At 40.3% G+C, this 20335-nt stretch overlaps 1 protein-coding gene across 4 annotated transcripts in view; it reads left to right on the top strand.

Moving 5' to 3' along the window:
• Positions 1 to 18515, top strand: part of nckap1 (NCK-associated protein 1) — a 33349-nt gene extending 14834 nt beyond the window's left edge. For all 4 annotated transcript variants that reach the window (XM_088352013.1, XM_088352012.1, XM_088352016.1 and 1 more), the window contains 25 exons: positions 517 to 654; positions 732 to 780; positions 850 to 1006; positions 2054 to 2110; positions 2515 to 2611; positions 3342 to 3448; positions 3522 to 3654; positions 3825 to 3906; positions 4006 to 4064; positions 4159 to 4304; positions 4794 to 4926; positions 5018 to 5137; positions 5698 to 5837; positions 5908 to 6039; positions 6216 to 6434; positions 8519 to 8649; positions 8744 to 8841; positions 8917 to 9010; positions 9214 to 9296; positions 9787 to 9867; positions 9945 to 10038; positions 10104 to 10220; positions 13213 to 13322; positions 14975 to 15064; positions 15924 to 18515. In XM_088352013.1, the coding sequence (XP_088208139.1) occupies positions 517 to 654; positions 732 to 780; positions 850 to 1006; positions 2054 to 2110; positions 2515 to 2611; positions 3342 to 3448; positions 3522 to 3654; positions 3825 to 3906; positions 4006 to 4064; positions 4159 to 4304; positions 4794 to 4926; positions 5018 to 5137; positions 5698 to 5837; positions 5908 to 6039; positions 6216 to 6434; positions 8519 to 8649; positions 8744 to 8841; positions 8917 to 9010; positions 9214 to 9296; positions 9787 to 9867; positions 9945 to 10038; positions 10104 to 10220; positions 13213 to 13322; positions 14975 to 15064; positions 15924 to 16040 (2784 nt within the window). In that variant the 3' untranslated portion in view covers positions 16041 to 18515. The remainder of the gene's footprint in view (positions 1 to 516; positions 655 to 731; positions 781 to 849; positions 1007 to 2053; positions 2111 to 2514; positions 2612 to 3341; positions 3449 to 3521; positions 3655 to 3824; positions 3907 to 4005; positions 4065 to 4158; positions 4305 to 4793; positions 4927 to 5017; positions 5138 to 5697; positions 5838 to 5907; positions 6040 to 6215; positions 6435 to 8518; positions 8650 to 8743; positions 8842 to 8916; positions 9011 to 9213; positions 9297 to 9786; positions 9868 to 9944; positions 10039 to 10103; positions 10221 to 13212; positions 13323 to 14974; positions 15065 to 15923) is intronic.
• The last annotated feature ends 1820 nt before the right edge of the window (positions 18516 to 20335 follow it).

Raw genomic sequence — 20335 nt, 5'->3', positions numbered from 1 at the left:
TGTGTCTTGATAATGTCGCATTAAATGTTTACCACGAACAAAATGAATGAAACAAAATTAAATCAACTAATGGCATACCTAGTTGACTAAAGTTGAAGTTCCAATGTTTGACGTTAAACTCTTGTTAAGACATGTCATAAAACTGGATTAAATGTAATACACTTATTCACTTCAATTTACTAAGTGCATTTCAAAGCTGCACTCTCAGGTTTCTCTTGACTGCATGTGCACCAAACAGAAAGCCGTAAATGATTTCATGAACATAAGTTAATATAATTATGATTCAAATAAAATACAACAACCATATTCGTACAGTTCACGGTCGATCAAAAATTGCCGATGGGTGGAAGAAAGAACTTTTCTCTCCAAATTGTCACTTAAAAGAGACCAGGATCTCAGTTTGTGTACACTTCATTCAACAAAAGTTTTTATGAGCCTTTATAAAGTAAAATACAGCAATGTTAAATTGTCTTCAGTGAAGATATGTTGAAAGTTTGCGGTTGTCTCTTGGTGCAGTCTCTGTCGGACGCTCTGATCAGCCTCCAGATGGTGTACCCCAGAAGGAACCTTTCCGCAGACCAGTGGAGGAACGCTCAGCTGCTTTCGCTCATCTCTGCTCCTTCAACTATGCTCAATCCTGCACAGTCAGACACTGTGAGTGGGTCCAAATCACAGTTTACTTAAATTACTTCAAGCAGAGATAAGGTTGCAAACATGTCTTCTCTTTCTAGATGCCCTGTGAATACCTATCTCTGGATGCGATGGAAAAATGGATCGTTTGTAAGTAGTCAAGACATGTTTGTATCCACCGAGCTTTCGGATTAATTTGCTCTTGTTCCTTGTGCCCAGTTGGTTTCATCTTGTGTCACGCGGTACTGAACAGTGACGCAGGTGCACTGTCTGTGTGGAAGTTGGCACTTCAGAGCTCCACCTGTCTCTGCCTGTTCAGGGATGAAGTCTTCCATATCCACAAAGCTGCAGAGGACCTTTTTGTCAACATTCGAGGGTAAAAAGAGACACTGGGAGTGCAATTCAAAGCCCTGAGGAGTTGGGCAATATTCCCGCCAATCAAAGTCTAATATGAGAAAAAACAAATACCGTATTTTCCGCACCATATGGCGCAAAAGATTATATAGCGCACCACCTAAAAATAGTCTTTTTTAATAGACCTATATAAGGCACACCTGACCATAAGATGCATGTAATTAAAGCAACAGGCGCATACAATAAAATTACATTAGGCGCTCTACCACATTCCTGTTTATAAAATGCGTAATGTTATATGTGCAGTGATTGATCAGGCTGTAAATGTTGCTGACCAAAATCGCAAAACATTGAGTGCAACGGGAATAAAACCCGGGTCGCGGCGGTGGGAATGCCCAAACCTGACCACTAGACTAATTGCAAAAAGCACAACGAGGGGAAAAACTCTGTTGTATCTGATGATGAACCGGACTTTGCGTTTTTTATATATATATATAATTCAGACGAACATATCTGTTTCTCTTTTCTCTAATGTTCGTTTCTGACATCAGGAGTAAAAATTGTTTGATAATGAGATCAAACCATGTGCCTTTTTGTATAGCATCCGTATCATTGGTGGGCTAATGAGTAAGTGTTGTCACTCTCATCGCCAGGATCCGGGATTAATTGCCGTTCCATACAATGCTTTGCGATTATGGTCAGCGATGATTTTTAACGTCTCAATCATTGCACAAATACGGTAGTATACAAACCCCGTGCGTTATTTGTATAGTAACGCACACATATGCAATTCCAAACTAATCTACCGTATTATGCTGAATATCATGCGCAGCGATATACTAGGCAGAATTTCACATTTATGGCCAATTTGGGGTTTCAAGGTGCGTCCTATAGAAAGGAAAATTGGGTAACTGCAGTCGTTTTTTGTAAAAGCTAAACACAGCCCTTTATCCGGGTAATTATTTGACAACCTACATCTTTTAAAATCATCTCTCAACATGATTTCTCAATCGGTTTCTGTATGACCAAACAAGCCTTCAAGTCAATTCTCCTTGTGTGTTTTTTTTAGGTACAACAAGCGCATCAATGACATCAGAGAGTGCAAGGAACAGGCCCTGTCTCACGCGTATGTTCACACTCAATTCCCAAGTGCCATCGTCTCATCTTTTTTTTTCCCTCGCACTTACCAAACTGATTTATTCAGTCACCTACATTTTCCCCCATTTCCATTTCCTTTTCTGTTTTTGCGACCCGCTCATATCATCTCTCTCGGGTGACTCAGACGTCTTGTCTTGCCGTCCTTTTTTCCTCTTTGTTCCTTCTCTGTCTTCCTCAGATTTCATCCTCCGTACTTAATCTGTCTGCGGCTTTCATCTTTGTTCTGATTCTTCTTGCTATGGCTGTCATTTACTCACTTTGGTGTCTGGCGAGGATTGTCCTCAAAGTGTCAATGTTGGGTGTAAACCGGCGGTGGGTGCACGTTTCAATTCTCCACGCTGACTTCCACCTTCTGTTTTCCCGATTCCTCAGAGGCTCCATGCACCGAGAGCGCCGCAAGTTTCTTCGCTCCGCCCTCAAGGAGCTGGCCACTGTCTTAGCGGACCAGCCGGGTTTGCTGGGTCCAAAGGTAGTCTTATCTCATACCCTTGGAGTGCTGCCTCTACTTACGAAAATAATTCCTTCTGAAAGCTGTCTTGTATACTGATATCTTCCTAATAAGAAAGACATTGTACATGTAAATTGCCCAATCCATTCCAAGTCTTCCAAAATCGGACTTCATTTTTATAAATGTAGACGGTAAAACCTGTAAGTGCATTACATCAAAGAGTTCATTTTTTTATACCTCTGTGGTTGTTAGGCAAGAAAGAAATTTAGATGATGAATGAAGGGGCCGATTATCCTTTTTCAGTTTTGGGGTATTTTTCCGTTTTGCATTTCATTTTTCTTATATACTGCTCTCTTCACCATCATTAATCGCTTCAGTTCCCCGAAGTTTTGTAAAAGAGTACGTTTGTTTTTGTCTGTATTTTTTTTCCTAAAAGGCCTTTTTGTCTCATAAAAGCTGTCACAATTCCATCACATTTTCTCTCGAATTGTTCTGCAGGTTTCTGGTCCATTTTCAATTTCTTGCCATGTCATGTAGCAGCGCATGTGGATTTTGAAAAGTTTAACCAAATATTTTTTTCATTCAGGAATGCAAATTTTTGTTATGAGAGCGGTTCATTGCCTTAATAGATATGTTTGTTAGTAGAGGGTTACTCCGTTGTCTCCATAGTCACAACTTGCGACAAAGCTGATCAACAAAGACACGGTTCAAATATATATTGAGAGATCTAATTGATTTGGTGTATTTTTAGGCACTGTTTGTTTTTATGGCGTTGTCTTTCGCTCGAGACGAAATCATCTGGTTGCTGCGTCACGCTGACAACATCCAGAAAAAAAGCACCGACGACTTCATTGACAAGTACGCATTCCGCATGATTAAGAATGTCCACGCTTGTATGCAATAACACGGAATATTATGTCTTGCTTCCCAGACACATTGCAGAGTTGATTTTCTACATGGAGGAGCTGCGAGCCCACGTGAGGAAATACGGCCCCGTCATGCAGCGGTATTACGTGCAGTACCTGTCCGGCTTCGATGCTGTGGTACTCAACGAGCTAGTGCAGGTAATACACACCCCCTGTACTTGATGGTTTTCCTTTTGTGACAAACCTAACAAATACAATCAATCACAGATGTCTGAGTTCAGTATGTTTACTCTTTAAAGACGGGAAAATTATCTGTGTTCCATTTTTTTCATCATTTTTAACTGGACCCCCTTTTTTCCGTTTTCCAGAACTTGTCTGTGTGTCCAGAGGATGAGTCCATAATCATGTCTTCATTTGTCAACACTATGACCTCGCTCAGCGTCAAACAAGGTTAGCGCAGTGGAACTCGCGACCCCGAAATTATTTGGCTCAAAACCTTATATGATTCCTTTGATGGGTGTGTAACTGAAAGTAAATTGTCTTTTGCAGTTGAGGATGGAGAGGTGTTTGATTTTAGAGGGATGAGGCTTGACTGGTTTCGGCTGCAGGTTGGAATAATCGCCTCGCTTTAAATAAATAATCCTCAAAATAACGGTATTTAATCTGAACATAACAGATCTTTACCCAATGTTTTTTGCACAGGCTTATACCAGCGTGTCTAAAGCCAGTCTTGGCATTGCCGACCACAAGGAGCTTGGCAAAATGATGAACACAATCATTTTCCACACAAAAATGGTTGACTCACTGGTGGAGATGCTAGTGGAGACATCTGATCTGTCTATATTCTGGTGAGCTTGCATATATACTTGGTGCTCACTACTATGAAACTACAGAGAATTACAAATAGGAGCTACTACTGTTCTTCATTATTTTTAGTTCTTTGAGTATTTTTTGTCCTTTGTTGCTAGATTTTGTTGTAAGTCAACTTTTTTGTTATGTGTAATGCGATTATTTTGTCTGTGCGCTGGGTGAGGTTAGTGTTCTGGCAAATGGCTGCCTTTTTCTTTTTAGTAGGTCCCTGAGGATACAAATTTAGCGGTACTTTAATTTGTTTTAAATCATTGGACGCGATGCGGAAAAAAATAATAACAACAATTTGGAAATAGATTTGTTCTGTGATTTAGTCGTACATTGGATGTAAGTAACCAATGGCAAATCTGGCAAGATTAAATCTTTAACGACATCAAGCTGATTCTACTTTTTTTTTTAAATGTTTGATGCTATTAGATTCAAACCTACTTCCTGTTTATTAATTTCCAACTGTGTGTTGTGTGCAGTTTCTACAGCCGTGCATTCGAAAAGATGTTCCAGCAGTGCTTGGAGCTTCCCTCGCAGAGCCGACACTCCGTATGCTTCCCTTTGCTTTGCACACATTTTATGTCCTGCACACATGAGCTTTGTCCCGAGGAGGTAAGCAAAAAACAAAGTCCCAATATGGTGAGTGTGGCACGTTGCATCTGTTGTCCTAATGTTATTTTATGTCCTTGCCTCATCCCTGCAGCGCCACCACATAGGAGACCGCAGCTTGTCATTGTGTAACATGTTTCTGGATGAGATGGCCAAACAAGCCCGAAACCTCATTACGGATATCTGCACTGAACAATGTACCCTCAGTGATCAGGTAGGGGAACTGGGTTTTTGGCGTGTCCAACATTTTTCTGTTTGCCATTGCAACTGTCAATATTTCTGAGTAGGTTTTTACAAATGTAATTGAGGGAATTTTATAACAGTGAGAAGTACAAAACATAATACAATGCAGACTTTCCTGATTACATTGTGTGTTTTAACAAGTATCTTTTTTATGTGAGTCCTTCACTCCCATCTGTCGCAATGGCCGTTGCACCTAATGCAAGGAAAAAATATAAATATTGTTACTCAATGTCTAAAGGAGATGTGTAAGTAAAGCGAACTCCATAATCACAATGTCCATCTTTTATATTCCACAAGCAAATAAGCCACAATAAAGACAGCAGAAGTCCACATGCTGTAAAGGGATTAGTCAGTCCTTTAAAAAGAATTCCCTGTGTCACATTTATGTTGGTCCTTATGTTCAAACAATGTAAAAACCTCTTAATTAGCCATGCGATAACCAAATCAGCACTCAAAAATCATTTACGGCCGACCTGACAAGGTTATTCCATCTGTCCAAATGACCCTCCGTTTTTTCCCTTTTGCTGACAGCTGCTTCCCAAACACTGTGCCAAAACCATCAGCCAGGCGGTCAACAAAAAGAGCAAGAAGGCCACGGGAAAAAAGGGCGAACCAGAGAGAGAGAAACCAGGAGTGGAGAGCATGAGGAAGAACAGACTACTTGTCACAAAGTAAGCATACTCTTACACTTCATCCTGATGGCGAATTTCTTCCTTCATCTGTTGTGTCTTTTTACCCCAGTCTGGACAAATTGCATACGGCACTTTCGGAACTCTGTTTCTCCATCAACTATGTTCCCAACTTGGCAGTGTGGGAGCACACATTTACGCCGAGAGAGTACCTCACTTCCCATCTGGAGATCCGGTTTACCAAGTAAGGATCTACTATTCTACTAACAGGTAGTTGTCATGGAATTGGATTGTATAAGGAATACAAATGTAATACATTTGGACCTCTAGAATCTATATAAACAGTACATGTGTACACCATTGTCACTTTGAGCTGTAGAAAAAAAGCTTTCACATTTAACCAGAATCAACATCTTCCAGGTCTATAGTGGGCATGACCATGTACAACCAGGCTACTCAGGAGATCGCCAAGCCCAGCGAGTTGCTGACGAGCGTGCGGGCGTACATGACAGTGCTGCAGTCCATTGAGAATTACGTCACCATCGACATTACGAGGGTCTTTAACAATGTCCTGCTGCAGCAGACGCAACATTTGGACAGCCACGGCGAGCCCACCATTACCAGCCTTTACACCAACTGGTCAGTCTCAAAGCGTTTCCAACATGCATATCATCTTCATGTTTTCACATTCACTATTTGACTTGCAACGCAAGCTTGTTGAATCAAACCTACTATTAAATGCAACAAAATCAACGAGTGTATGATTTTATGTAAACCAATTTTTAACACAGCTTGAACTTGAGAAAATATACACCATAATACATTCCAAGGAAGTGCCCCACAAACTGATCTGATGCGGCGTGATAGTAATAGAACTGCAAACCCTAGAGCACATTCAATTAGACATAACATTTTATAATTGGGCATGTAATAGCTTTATGCAGCATTAATTATGGTTCCATTTTAACAGATAAATGTTTTTTTCCTTTTATAAAGGATAAGGGTGCTTTATCTGGGTAGAAAGATGAGTAGGTATTGTAAATTAGATTTTATTTATTGGTCCCCTTAGGGAAATAAACTTCCATCGACTGTACGAGGGTAAACAGGCATTATCATTGCAAAAATTGCAGAATGAAAAACATATGACAGTGGGACAAGGAGGAAAGACTGAAAGGATGGGTCAGCTGCGTCCGTTGTTTAGAAGGGTAATAGATCAGGCTTTTCCCGAGGTGGGTCCTCCTGAATCGTATTGTCCTGAATCTGCGCCTTGACGGGGGTAGGATGATGTATGGGTGTATTGGTTGAGTCCTATCCTGGACTATTGTGTTCACCGTTCAGATGATGGACATGCTATTTAAGTCTGAGAGGATGGATGTCAGTAGGTTGATGGTTATAGCTACTGTGTAAGTGATTCGTGTGAGTTTGGTCCGGTTCATGACAGAGAGTTTAGTAAAAAGACCCATGGAGCTGAACAAGAGGATGGTTTAACAATGCTTTGGTACAGTAGTAACTGGAGGTGAGGTGGAACGTATGGTTCTTCTAGTTTCCGGGTGACAGGCAGTCTTTGTTGACTCTTTTTTTTAATATCTGTGGAATGCTGATCAAAAGTGTTACTCCCAAGTATTTTAAGGTGTCCACTCTTTCAACTGGTTGTGTGTTTATGATGATGGGGTGTTGGGTTCAGGGGGGGCTTGAACCATTTTTCATTTGATTTACTGATATTGATTTCAAAGTCAGCTGCTGTGCATGAATCTGTGAAATGTTTGATAGTGTTATGGTAGTCCAAGATGGATTGCCTGTTAGATAGGAGTGCAAGAATGGCTGTGTCGTCTGAGTATTTTAAATTTACATTGTTATAAGTGGATATGTTTAAAAGCAGGTAACAATCTGATTTGACATCAGAAATTGGGTGTTAAGAACGTTGGACAAATCAGAATAATACATTTAGATGACTAGTGACAAGAGAACACCATACACTGGGCGTTTTGAAGTAACCTAATTGATATGGGCAAAGCATTACTGACCTCACTTTTCAGAAAGACATTGTTTCCACATATAACTTTTTAGAATAAATAAAAGACAACTTCATTAATGCCTTTCAAGACAATCAATACAGTACAGTTGTTGTTTCCTCAAAAGTTCTACATTGCAATACCTCTAGTATTGACATGGTGTGCTCATACGTTGCTTGCCAGAAAAGTATGTCTACCGTGGTGGCAAAAAAAATAATAATAATAATGTCGCGGAGAAATCTATCAATTTGTGCTAGGTCTCTTGAGTGGATCAAGCCAGATTAAGCATCTTAATTAGATTTTTGTAGCAGCCGGCATCCTAAAAAAAGAAGAAAAAAGTAGTTTAAGAAGAAATCGAGAATGTACATAAGGCAGTGGATAAACCGAATAAGTTTACATAAACAAGTTTTCTATTTGTGAATGGACTATCTTAACCCTCTTAGCATATTCGGATAAATGTACGTGTTTGTATGCCTGGAACTAGGCCGTTGGTCCAGTCTTAATCTGACTATTCCCTACATGTAAACCTATTTAGAACAATTCTGTCCGTCAGCTTTGAAAAGTGATTTGTCACATTTTAGATATAAAAGTGGTGCACAAACAACAAAGCTCGAGCGAAGTATTATTTGAACAGTGAAAGTGGTGTTCACTTAAATGATATTTTCTGTTGTCCTGGAAACCATTGTCGTCAATTATGAAACTGTGGTGCAGGTACCTTGAAACATTACTGAGGCAGGTCAGCAACGGACACATTGCTTACTTTCCCGCCATGAAGGCCTTCGTGAACCTGCCCACAGAAAATGAGCTTACCTTTAATGCCGAGGAATACTCAGACATCTCAGGTACAAGTGCTCACAATCCTCTAATAAAACATGTGACTATACTTTAAAAACAACAAGTATTCATATTGGCAACGGTATTTGTGCTTTATGGCAGAGATGCGTTCACTGTCTGAGTTGCTGGGGCCTTACGGCATGAAGTTCCTAAGTGAGAGTCTCATGTGGCACATTTCCTCGCAGGTGGCTGAGCTAAAGGTACGAGCAGCACGCAGGGTAATGCGTCAAACTTCAGATTTTTGCGTTTGCTCTAAACATTTGTGATATGTGCAGAAATTAGTGGTGGAGAATATGGAGGTGTTGACGCAGATGAGAACCAGCTTTGACAAACCCGACCACATGGCAGCGCTCTTCAAGAAGCTTACATGTAAGGCACAGCCGTCACTTTTCTTTTTAACCTTTTTTGGCTCGTTTATTATTTGAGCCTTGCTTATTTCAAAGAAAGACGACGGAAATAAGAATTTTTATGATTGACACAACCCCCATATAAACTAAGGCATGTTTGGTATTAAACATTATATTTGGGTTGTTTTTCAGTGTGACATGTGCGACTATTTTTCTTTTTTTTAGCCGTGGACAGCGTCCTCAAGAGGATGACTATCATTGGAGTCATCCTGTCATTCCGCTCCCTGGCCCAAGAAGCACTCAGAGATGTAAGGCACACAAATACAGGGCTAGAAAGTGTCACAACAACTTTGCCATTCTGGCAGATAGTCAGCAGTAGTGCAGGAATCAAGAAATAACATTTATTTTCCCTTTGCAGTCAAAATTCAATAACTTGCTCAATTCATCAAACATAACAGCACACTGTAATCAAATTGTAACAAAATTTTCAAGGAGGAAAGAACACTTAGCATTGGACTTTTTTCCCTAGATGACTAACAACAGATGACTTCAAGTGGTCGCGAATGATTGCATTATCCAAAGCAAGTGCACAACAATAGTCATGGGAAACCGGTGATTCTTGCTCTAATATTTTTATTTTAAATTTACCAGTGTTTTGCTAAATGACAACAGACAAGTTTACCTGATAATACTGCCCACCATTAATCTAATCATTATTTTACTCACTCATAGTTCGCTGGTATGATGGCGAATATTTAATACTCTGCTAGTTGCACTTACATTTGTGTTTCTCTACAGGTGTTATCGTGCCACATTCCCTTCCTGGTCAGCTCAGTTGAGGATTTCAAGGACCACATTCCCAGAGAAACAGACATGAAGGTACTTGCATGGCACACCAAAGAAAAAAAAAATAGGGTTATTAAAAATGTCAGTAAAAAAATTTTGGGGGTGTCTAGGTGGCCATGAACGTTTATGAGCTGTCTTCTGCTGCCGGTTTGCCCTGCGAAATTGACCCTGCCCTGGTGGTGGCGCTGTCTTCACAAAAAAGTGGTAAGACACAAACACACACCAAGGCAAGTTTCCCTAAATAATTTGGTCTTGATATGTGCCTGCAGAAAACATCAGTCCTGAGGAGGAGTACAAGATCGCATGCTTGCTGATGGTGTTTGTGGCTGTTTCCTTGCCTACGTTGGCCAGCAATGTGATGTCGCAGTACAGCCCTGCCATTGAAGGTATGCACACGAATAGATTTTTTCCAAATATTAATCGATTCATGTGAAGGTGTACTACAACTTACTAGCTAGACACTTGTTGGGCAATTGTAGACAATTCAGTTCGTGAAAAGGATGAAAATGAGCAATCATTTTATAATTAAAAGACAACCAGGAGACATGATAGGAATCGTTGATTGGTTTGGCAAGAGTCAACATTCCCATGAAGGCCTTTGTACTAGAAAAAATAATTAGTGTGTCCTGAGGGTTTTGTGGATTTACGAAGCTTAAAAAATAGTCAACCCCCAAAATTGGACAAGATCAGGCGTTGTCAGGGTAGTACGGCCATAAGTCAAAAAATAGTTGGTAAGTTGGTGTTTTGAGCATATTAAATAGACCAACAACACACCCAATATCCAACCATTTTCATGCAAACCCTAAACTCAACACCTGGATTTTGGCCTGCTTAACTGCCACTTCTCATATTTTGTGCAGTCACGTCCATGAGATTTATCGCCTGTAGATATGTGCCTTGACCCAAGGCACGTTACAAAGCACTGATAGAAAGTATGTCCATGGCTATGCCTTCAGGGCTGACTGATATTCTACACGAAAGGTCATGTACATGTCATGCTCTGCTATCAGTGTTTACTCTGTATTGTGTACAATATACAATTTATAATCGAGTTTTGATGCATCTCTAGAAAACAGTGACATCTAAGTGTAGTACTTAAGAGACTATTATGTTTTCGTCTTGTGGAAAGTGTGAAGAAATGTTTTGATTTTCTTATTGGAAAAAAATATAATATAAATTATAATAATTTTAAAAACGCACAATAATTTCTAATGATTTGGACGAAATGATGCATTCATTGTTTTCTGTTATACACTGCAAAAAAAAACAAATTATTATACATGTCAAAAAAAAATTCTTACTTTAAATGTAATTGTTCTTAGATGAGCTATCATTAAAACAAAAAAAAATGTATACCTAATAAACTGTATCTGATCTAGTACATGGACGTTTTTTTTAAATAATGCAAAAAATCAAATTCTTGTCATGAGCAAAATAATTTTATCATATTTAGCAGTCAAGGAGGAAAGAACACTTTGTAGCACTCTTTTTTCGGTTGCACTACATGATACAGTGACCTGTAGTGGTCAAATATTACAGTGTACCTATCAGAAAGAAGAAAATGTACTTAGAACAGGCATAATCATCAGACAATTGGGGTAGAAATTACTTTTTTGCAGAAGTTGTTTGAAAAAAATGTATGAAACGACCCAAGTACTTTAAATACTATGAAAAATTGAGGAAATCGTACACCTTTGATAATGATTTTCTTCAAAATTAAGGGGAAAAAACCCTAAATCATAAGTTAATTAAGCTGCAAATCAAACATCGAAGGATGGCCCGCTCGTGTGTTGCCCTGTCAAGAAAAAGATAAAAGTGGGTGGCGACTGCACCGTGTTGCGACTGCTGCAGGAAATGTCATTTACTGCTCCAGTGGCACGAGGCGGCAGCGCCACACGCCAACCGGCCGTGATCGATTTATTACACCGCAGCTCGGCCGCTCACTTCCACGTTAAGGTCACGCCACTCGGCGGCGCTAATTAAAGATGATTATTGTAAAAAGGCGGCACTGAGGAAAGTTGATTCTGTGGAGCGAGAGCCTCTTGATGGAGTCATTGAGACGCGCCAGCGCTAACAACCTTGAAATGAAAGGCGCCATTGTTAATAGGGGCCGTTGGAAGAGGATAATGACTCGTAATAGACTATTGTCAGTATGCGGGCGTCCCGTGTTTCAAGCACATCTCAATATCACACACGCTAACAAAGTCATTGTGTGTTTAAATGTCACTCCAAGTCGCTGTCAATTGCCTAAATGATATCTGTCCTTTTCCCTGTCAAAAAAACAACAAAAAATGGCTAGCCCTTTGCACTGTTACTTCCTAAACTGGCTACAGAAGTGAAGGAGGACAGACTTCTCCTTCCTTTGCGTTTTCGAATCAACACCCTGGAGTGAACAGTTTGCGAATTTGATTTCAATAAAACTAATTAAGTAAATAAAATGGAATGGTCTGGGCTTGAGAGTACAGAACAAGGTTGTAATGGTTTCACAAATTCCATTCCTAAATGTCTGACACTCATTTGTAAAGGGGCGGAAGACTGAAGGTAGTGGAAAATTCCCACAACACTAGTTTCACACCCGCCCTTCGTCCATGTGGTTTGATAAGACTCAAGTAAATATGAACACCACTTAGAACAATGTATTGACTAAGATGACTACATTATGCCAACAAATTAATACAACGATTAAATAAATACAAATGAGTATATGGATAATCATAAGGGGCATTTCTTAACACTGAAAGAATAACTTGGTGATTTAAAAGAATGAAAGGGATACAACTGTAAAATTCCCTCAATTATGACCTTTCTAAATTCTACCAATAGCTACGGACTGACAGGCTGCGGCATCTGTAAACAATATCCATTTTTTAAAAATAGCTATTAAAATATGAATATACGAAACAGTCATATCTAATTGTGATTACTGAGAATTGTTTTATATATGTTTCAATTTGCTTGTATTCATTATTTAACTGTGAATCATGGTTATACATTTAGGAGGAGTCGGGTAAAAAATGTAAATTGGGTGAATGGTGAATAAGGAAACGCAAAAAATGTGAAGGCCATGTAATTTAAATGCATTACAATTGAATGTTGCACAAATGCATAGCTATCGTTAACATGAGTTAAGAAGTTAGTGGGATTTTCAGTAACAATTCATCCCACTTCTTATCCTCAGTTTAGCTTTTGTACTTGCGCAATTGTGCTTTTACATTTTAGTCATGCAGAATAATCATTTACGTTATTAAATTTGAACACTCCTAGTTGTACTAGAAATGCTTGGTGTGTGGGTGTTTTTATTTCACATTGACGCTGTCCTTTAATGTTTCCCCACCTCGCTAACTTGCACTAAAAGTTTGCATTTGCTGCCCCCATCAGGTCATTGTAACAACATCCACTGCCTGGCTAAAGCCATCAACCAGATCGCAGCCGCACTTTTTACCATCCACAAAGGAAGCATCGAGGACCGCCTCAAAGAATTCCTCGCTGTGAGTGGACTGCACGCCTTCTTCTAACATTAAAATCCATTTTGAAATTGGAACTGCTTTTATTCTCACTGATAACAACGTCCTGTTTACAAGTGATGTTAGTCGTAATCAGAGGTGGGTAGAGTAGCCAAATATATTACTCAAGTAAAACTAGTATTACTTCAGAATAATATTACTCAAGAAGTAAAAGTAGTCATCCAAATATTTACTTGAGTAAAAGTTAAAAAGTACTTAAGTACTCAGTAACTATAGCGACGTCATTTTTTTTTTTTCAAACAACCAATCATATCATCAAATTATCAAAGTCTATCCAATCAACATAAAAATAAATTTATTTTAAAATGTATTAAAATAATCAACGTAAATTTAAGTGCTTTAATAAACATCCATCAATCCATTACCTGCACCGCTTATCCTCATTAGGGTCGCGGGGGTGCTGGAGCCCATCCCAGCTATCTTTGGGCAGTGGGCAGGGGACATCCTGAACTGGTTGATGCCAGCCAGTCGCAGGGCACAGAGAGACTGATAACTCACTCGCTCATTCACACCTAGGGAAATTTTGGACCGGCCCATTAACCTTACATGCATGTTTTTGGGATGTGGGAGGAAACCGGAGTGCCCGGAGGAAACCCACGCAAGCATGGGGAGAACATGCCAACTCCACAAAGGAAGGTTTGATCTCATGACCTCAGAACTGTGCCGCACACGCGCTAACTGCTTTAATAAACGATACCAGCTCAGTAGCCTAGATGGTAGGGTGCCCGCTTTGAGACTGGGAGGTCGCTGGTTCGCGCCTCGGCCGAGTCATACCTAAGACTTATAACATTGGTAAAATGGCGGCGCCCTCTGTTGGCTGCGGCTGCATCGGCTCGCTACAACGGGTCAGGTGTATCGACATTTCGTTCTAACAAAGAATGACAATACAAAGGAAATTGTTATTATTATTATTATTAAAATAAAAATAGTATAAATCAAATAAATAAATTAAGCACATGTAGCACCAAGCAGCACATTGAAAGCCCCAATACTTATTTTAACAGGCTCTGCAAGCAGAACAACAAGCTAGCCCATGAACTTGAACAAAGGAGACATTGCAGATTGTAGCTGGTGTTTCACATCCTTTTAAGGGGAACATCCTTTTGATGTGAGGCCAGGGGTGCTCCTCCTTTTCTGTGTTTTCATAGTCGGAATTGTTAAGGGCAATTTTCGATCTCTTTCATCTGTAAACAACTTTTCCCCACCGCTGAAATTGAATATAGTCACGTGGTTAAACACGGTAGAGCCTGGCAGAGTTCTGCGTCAAAATAAATGCGCCTTAGCGGAGACAGACAGACGTGTACTTACATGGAGGGGATTTAAGTTACGAAGTAGCAACTTCAATGTTGCCTGATGTAGCGGAGTAAAAGTACCATTTTTTTTCTTCACAAATTTACTCAAGTAAAAGTATTGGGATTTAAAATTAGTCCTACGAACATAAAATTTCCCAAAACTGAGGTAAATGTAACTGGGTAAATGTACTTCGTTACTACCCACCTCTGGCCGTAATGCTTTTCATTTTACCGATACCTTTGTGGTATTGCCCTGAGCTCACCTGCGGTGGAAGCAAATGGTGTGGGTGTTTGTGTAATTAATTGCCGTTTGTGCGTATGTAGCTTGCATCGTCGAGCCTTCTGAAAATCGGCCAGGAGACGGACAAAATGACCACGCGCAACAGAGAGTCAGTTTACCTGCTGCTGGACATGGTGAGTTTTGTTACATCTTCAATTACTCTGCATTGATTGATAAACAGAAATAAAGTTAAGTTTAACTTACTTTTGGAAGATGAGCTTCAGCAGTTAGGTGACTTCCTCCTCTGTGGTAAAAAGTGGCTGAAAAAAAGCAATCCAACTATTTTCTCATTAGCATCAAGCTTCCATATTCCACTTTCATTTCAAGAGAAACGGCTCGCCTCTTCTTTACACTTTACACCAACCATATTGAATGGCTGCACGAGATGTTAAACAATAAATATGTCAAAGTTCTTAGTGCGCTAGAGATAAAGTGCAGTGTGTTTACACACGAACTAGGAAGTACTGTAGAAGCCGGATTTCTTGTTCGGGGTGGATGCTGGTGTGACCTCTCACAGCGCCACCACACGCCAGTAGTGGCGGAAAGAACCACTACAGTACTGTTTCGTAAATGGAAAAAGGTGCACACAATACAAAATCTAACTTACAGCAATGTCCAACATCCCGAAAAAAATGTTCGTATGTATCGTTTTTCGTAAGTCGAATGGTCGTAATTAAGGGAGCGTCTGTAAACACTCATTTATTCAAAATAATTCAGAATAATTACTGATTCAAGTCTAACAATACAGTGTAGAGGTAAGGTCTGTCCTATTTTTGAAGGGGTGTCGCTACTTCGCGGATTTTCACTTTTCGCGGGTGGTCTTGGTCTCCATTAACCGCGATAACCAAGGGATTACTGTATACCAAATATTGAAAAAGTGTCTCGGGCCGGATGATTTTAGGCCCGATCCTACCTCTGCTATGACAGTGAGAGACCACTTATTTTTGTTTTCTCCATTCTAGTAGTGTACATTTTGTGTCTTTGTGTTGTCAGATTGTGCAGGAGTCGCCCTTCCTGACCATGGACTTGCTGGAGTCCTGCTTCCCTTACGTGCTCCTGCGTAACGCCTACCACGCCGTCTACAAACAGAGCGTCAACGCCAACGCATAAACACACCAACACACACACTCCATAACAACTAACAGTACACTAAAAACATCTATGGACAGTGTTTCCCGCAGCCGATGGTTTCGGAAGCCTGTCTTCAAAAATAGACTGAAGAGTTCAGAACAGGGGCAAATGCTGAAACTTTTTACCAAATCACGTGTTGAATTGTTTGTGCTGTGGTGCAGTTTGGGGGATTTTATGGAAGCGCATGGATTAAGGCGACATACTTTTGGTAAGTAGGCCGAGGTGCTGTTTACATTGAAAAGTACCTTTTTATTTCACCTTGAGGAAATTCAAAAGAATCGATATTTTTTTGTCGATTGTCACTCTTTCAGAGTAGTGCTCAGCCTCTTTCTTGGTCTGCCAAAATTTGTCTGAATGAAAAATTAAGACTGGTGACGCAAAAAGACGCCAAAGCACTACTTTTATTACAAACAGGCTTTCTTAATAGAGGCCCCACTTTTCTTAAAAATCTACCGTATTTTCCGCACTATAAAGTGCACCGTGAGTAAGACGCATCACCCAAAATAGTCTTTTGTTATATATTTATTATACATAAGAAACATCAGACTATAAGGGTGCCTTACATTTAGACTACAGTAAAAACTACTGTTTTAATCGGTGTATAACAGCTCTTATTAAACGTACAATATAAATTAATGCAACGATTGATCAGTCGATAAGTGTCGCAAATTATTGTTTGCAATGGGAGTCGAACCCGGGTCGCGGCAATGAGGGCACTGACTCAGCAACTAGACCACCTGTGGTACAGATGAAAGACATAAAGGGATTAAACCTTATCTTATTATCACAATATTTTACTCACTCCAGAAACACTGACTTGCATAGTACATGTTGTTCCGCAGTTTGATAGGTTAAACAATCTCCACCCAATAGTGTTGAAGTAATATGTTTGCGTACGTAAAAGAGCTCGTATAGTGTTTTGTTGAAAGACTGTTTTTCTGTTTCTGTCTTTTGGAACATTGACGAGAAGTGGAGAGACTGGTTATCTAATCGGATTAGACTTTGCAAATTAATGTTTCTGGCACTGTGAGTAAAAATACTGTGATAATGAGATAAGCTCTGATGCCTTAACCTATGTCATCTGTACCACAGGTGTTCTAGTGGAAGAGTGTCATTGCCGTCATTGCCGTCATCGCCGCGACCCGGGTTCAATTCCCATTGCAAACAATGTTTTGTGATTTAGTGGTCTAGTGATAAACTGTCTGCACCAACCGCCACGACCCGGGTTCGAATTCAGTTGCATTCCATTGCGGTTTGGGTCAGCGATACACAGTAGTATTCTGTAAAACCTCGTGTAGTGACGTGCACATATAAACAATGTATGCATTTCAAATCTTATCCACCATTGTTTGCGATGTGTGTATATCAGGAACACTTTCAAATTTTTAGCCAATTTAGGGTTTTCTAGGCACGCCTTATAGTTCGGAAAATACGCTACTCTCAATCTAAAGGAACAAACATCCCCTTCAACTGACTTCAATTGTTCCCTGGCACAAGAAAGCCACTAGAGGGCAGCAGATCTCTGCTTTTGTAAAACCCAGCTCCTTAACTCACTTAAGATGAGTAATTCCCAAAACAATCAGGCGAGTTCTTTAGATACTAACCCCCCAAAAAATCTGCAAATATGCAAAAACTGTGGATATTGGCTGCTTGCCTGTATTGACACCAAGAAAAACACGTGCACACACTCACACAAGATTTAAACAATTGCATCCAATGGCTGAGCGACCAACATGTGACACGAGCTGGATAAAGCTGGGGATCAGTTGACTGTTTTGCGCTTTTATTATTTTTCTTTTAATATTTCAAGCTGTTGTTCGGAGAACATTAACCGCGACATCAGATAACAAACTCCAGCGTTTGTTTGTTATATGATCTAAAAAAAAGTTATAAATAAATAGTATATATAAATCTACAGTCTATATATTGAGTTGACACTAAACTATTTGACGGCTTGTATGTGGTGGTGGTGGTGGTGGTGACGGATTTTGGATGATTTCTCGATGTATTTTTTATTTTGTTTCCGTTTGTTTTTTGCTCGAAGATGGCGGCCGATGTCCGTTTGCCTGTGTACATTTTCTGTCAATGACGGTGAAATCATTCCGCTGCCTAGTGACATTTCATGGCAAAAAAAAAAAACCACTTCTGCACGCGCACACTTGTAACATGGTGATTCTTTGTTCTTTTCTAGCTAGTGTATAACATGCAACTTTTTGGTGGGTTTCAAAAGAAAAGATTTTGATGTGAACCCAACCGGTCTGTTTTTATGTTTTCTTACTTTTACAATTTTTTTGCCAAACGTGTTAACGACACTACATCGTGTTTTGCGTGAGAGAGGGACGGATGCTGATTGCGGTTTCTGTAACAAAGAAAAGGGAACAAAAAAATATAATAAAAGACCAGGAAGCCCTCAGCTGCTTTCAATCACGGTTAATAAAGTACAAGTGAACATGTCTTCTTTTGTTTGCGTGGACTTGTGGCACTTAAGTTGTTTTGTTTTGCGGCCGAGGAAAAACCATTGCGACTCATTACAGAGCACTCACTCCACCGCAGGACCTGCAATGACATTGTGAGGCACTGTATAACTAAAAAGTTCCTTGTTCATCTTAACCAGGGTTCTCCAACATTTTCAGTCTAAAAAACATGATAGTAAAAGTTTGAAAGGGATATTGTGTATCATCAGCGCCTCCTAGCGATAAAACTGGATTTGAATGACTATCAATCAAAGCGGCGCTGCCACGAGCGGCTGCCTTTTCCAGCAGCTGCCCTATTGTTTTATTGTCTGCTCCTATCTTCGGTGTTTTTTCTTTCCGTTTTGACAACTACACTATTGATTACTTCTATCCTATGGACACGGGTTTTAGCGCACAAAAATGCGTCTAATCAAGGAATCAACTCCTTGCCCTGAAGAATTCTCGTGCCGGCGTGATGAAGGGGCCTATTGTGGAAGAAGAGCCGGAGCTAGCTAAGCGGCTAGCGGCGTTATAAGTCTTCGGTACCATCCGTAATCATGGTAAATGCGAACTCACGACCAAATAAGATCTTCGAGTGCTGGTGGAAAACATCGAAGCGCACAGGGAGCGCAGTTGCTGTGTTTTGCGGAAACGTGGCTCACGTTTAGCATTCCGGACGCTAACGTGTAGCCACCCGGAGCTATCCGGCTTCATCGCCGCTAAATAGAGACACGAAAGCCGGAGGGAATCGGAGAGGAGGCGGACTTGCTAACACGAGGTGGTGTATCCCTGGATTTTCACAAAGAAAAGATTTCCATCTGCCGCAGGCATGTCAAACTTTTGGACTAGCGTGACGTCATCAACTCCGCTACAAGCACCCCTAAGGCATCATGTTAATCTGTTAATAAACAACGGGGTAGACTGCTGGAGGTGTGAATTTCCCTACGGGGATGAATAAAGTATCTTATCTATCAAAAACACATGGAATATCATATAAACGTGCATTCTTTTTAATACTGTACTCAGAATTCTAGATATTTGTATTTATTCTACATAGCACGACGCTTACCTAGAGGGAGATTACGTGATTGCCAATCATCTTGCTGCTACGGGTTGCCTCGACCGAAAACCTTGTGATTGGCTGGGGGAAAAATGAGAAGAAAAATTGTGCAGTTTGGTCACGTTCAGCCTCTGTAGTTTGTATTCTTCCTTGTGTTTTGCAACACTCTTTTTTTGGTTGCACTGGACCAGGTGTTGCATATACCAAAATGTTGAAAGAGCCATATTGGACCCAAAAATTAAAATAATTAAAAAAGACATATGAAACCGCCAAAAAAAAGCCTTACATAAGCCTTATAAAGAGGGAATCTTATACTACGTCTTTCTATATTCATTGGAAAACATTAAAAATGTCTTCCCCGTTTGTCCCCCAACAGAAAGCATTCATCCATCCATTATCTGCACCGGTTATCCACAGGGTCGTGGGGGTGCTGGAGCCCATCCCAGGTATCAGCGGGCAAGGGACACCATGAACCGGTTGCCAGCCAGTCGCAGGGCACACAGAGACAGACAACTAACTCACTCGTTCACGCCAAGGGAGAATTTGGACCGGCCAATTAACCTAACATGCCTGTTTTTGGAATGTGGAAGGAACCTGGAGTGCCCAGAGGAAACTCACTCAAGCACGGGGAGAACATTCAAACTCCACACAGGAAGGTTCGATCCCATGACCTCAGTGCGGCACACGCGCTAACCACTGCGCTGCCCGACACAAACCATATCTTTTCCATTATCAAACGTTTTTGAAAAAGTGCCAGTGAG

The sequence above is a fragment of the Urocampus carinirostris genome, chromosome 13, assembly GCF_059441175.1.
Source record: "Urocampus carinirostris isolate Australia breed hairy pipefish chromosome 13, RoL_Ucar_1.0, whole genome shotgun sequence".
Lineage (NCBI taxonomy): Eukaryota > Metazoa > Chordata > Actinopteri > Syngnathiformes > Syngnathidae > Urocampus > Urocampus carinirostris.
The sequence above is the reverse complement of the archived record's forward strand: the minus strand, read 5'-3'. Positions and strand labels throughout refer to the sequence as shown.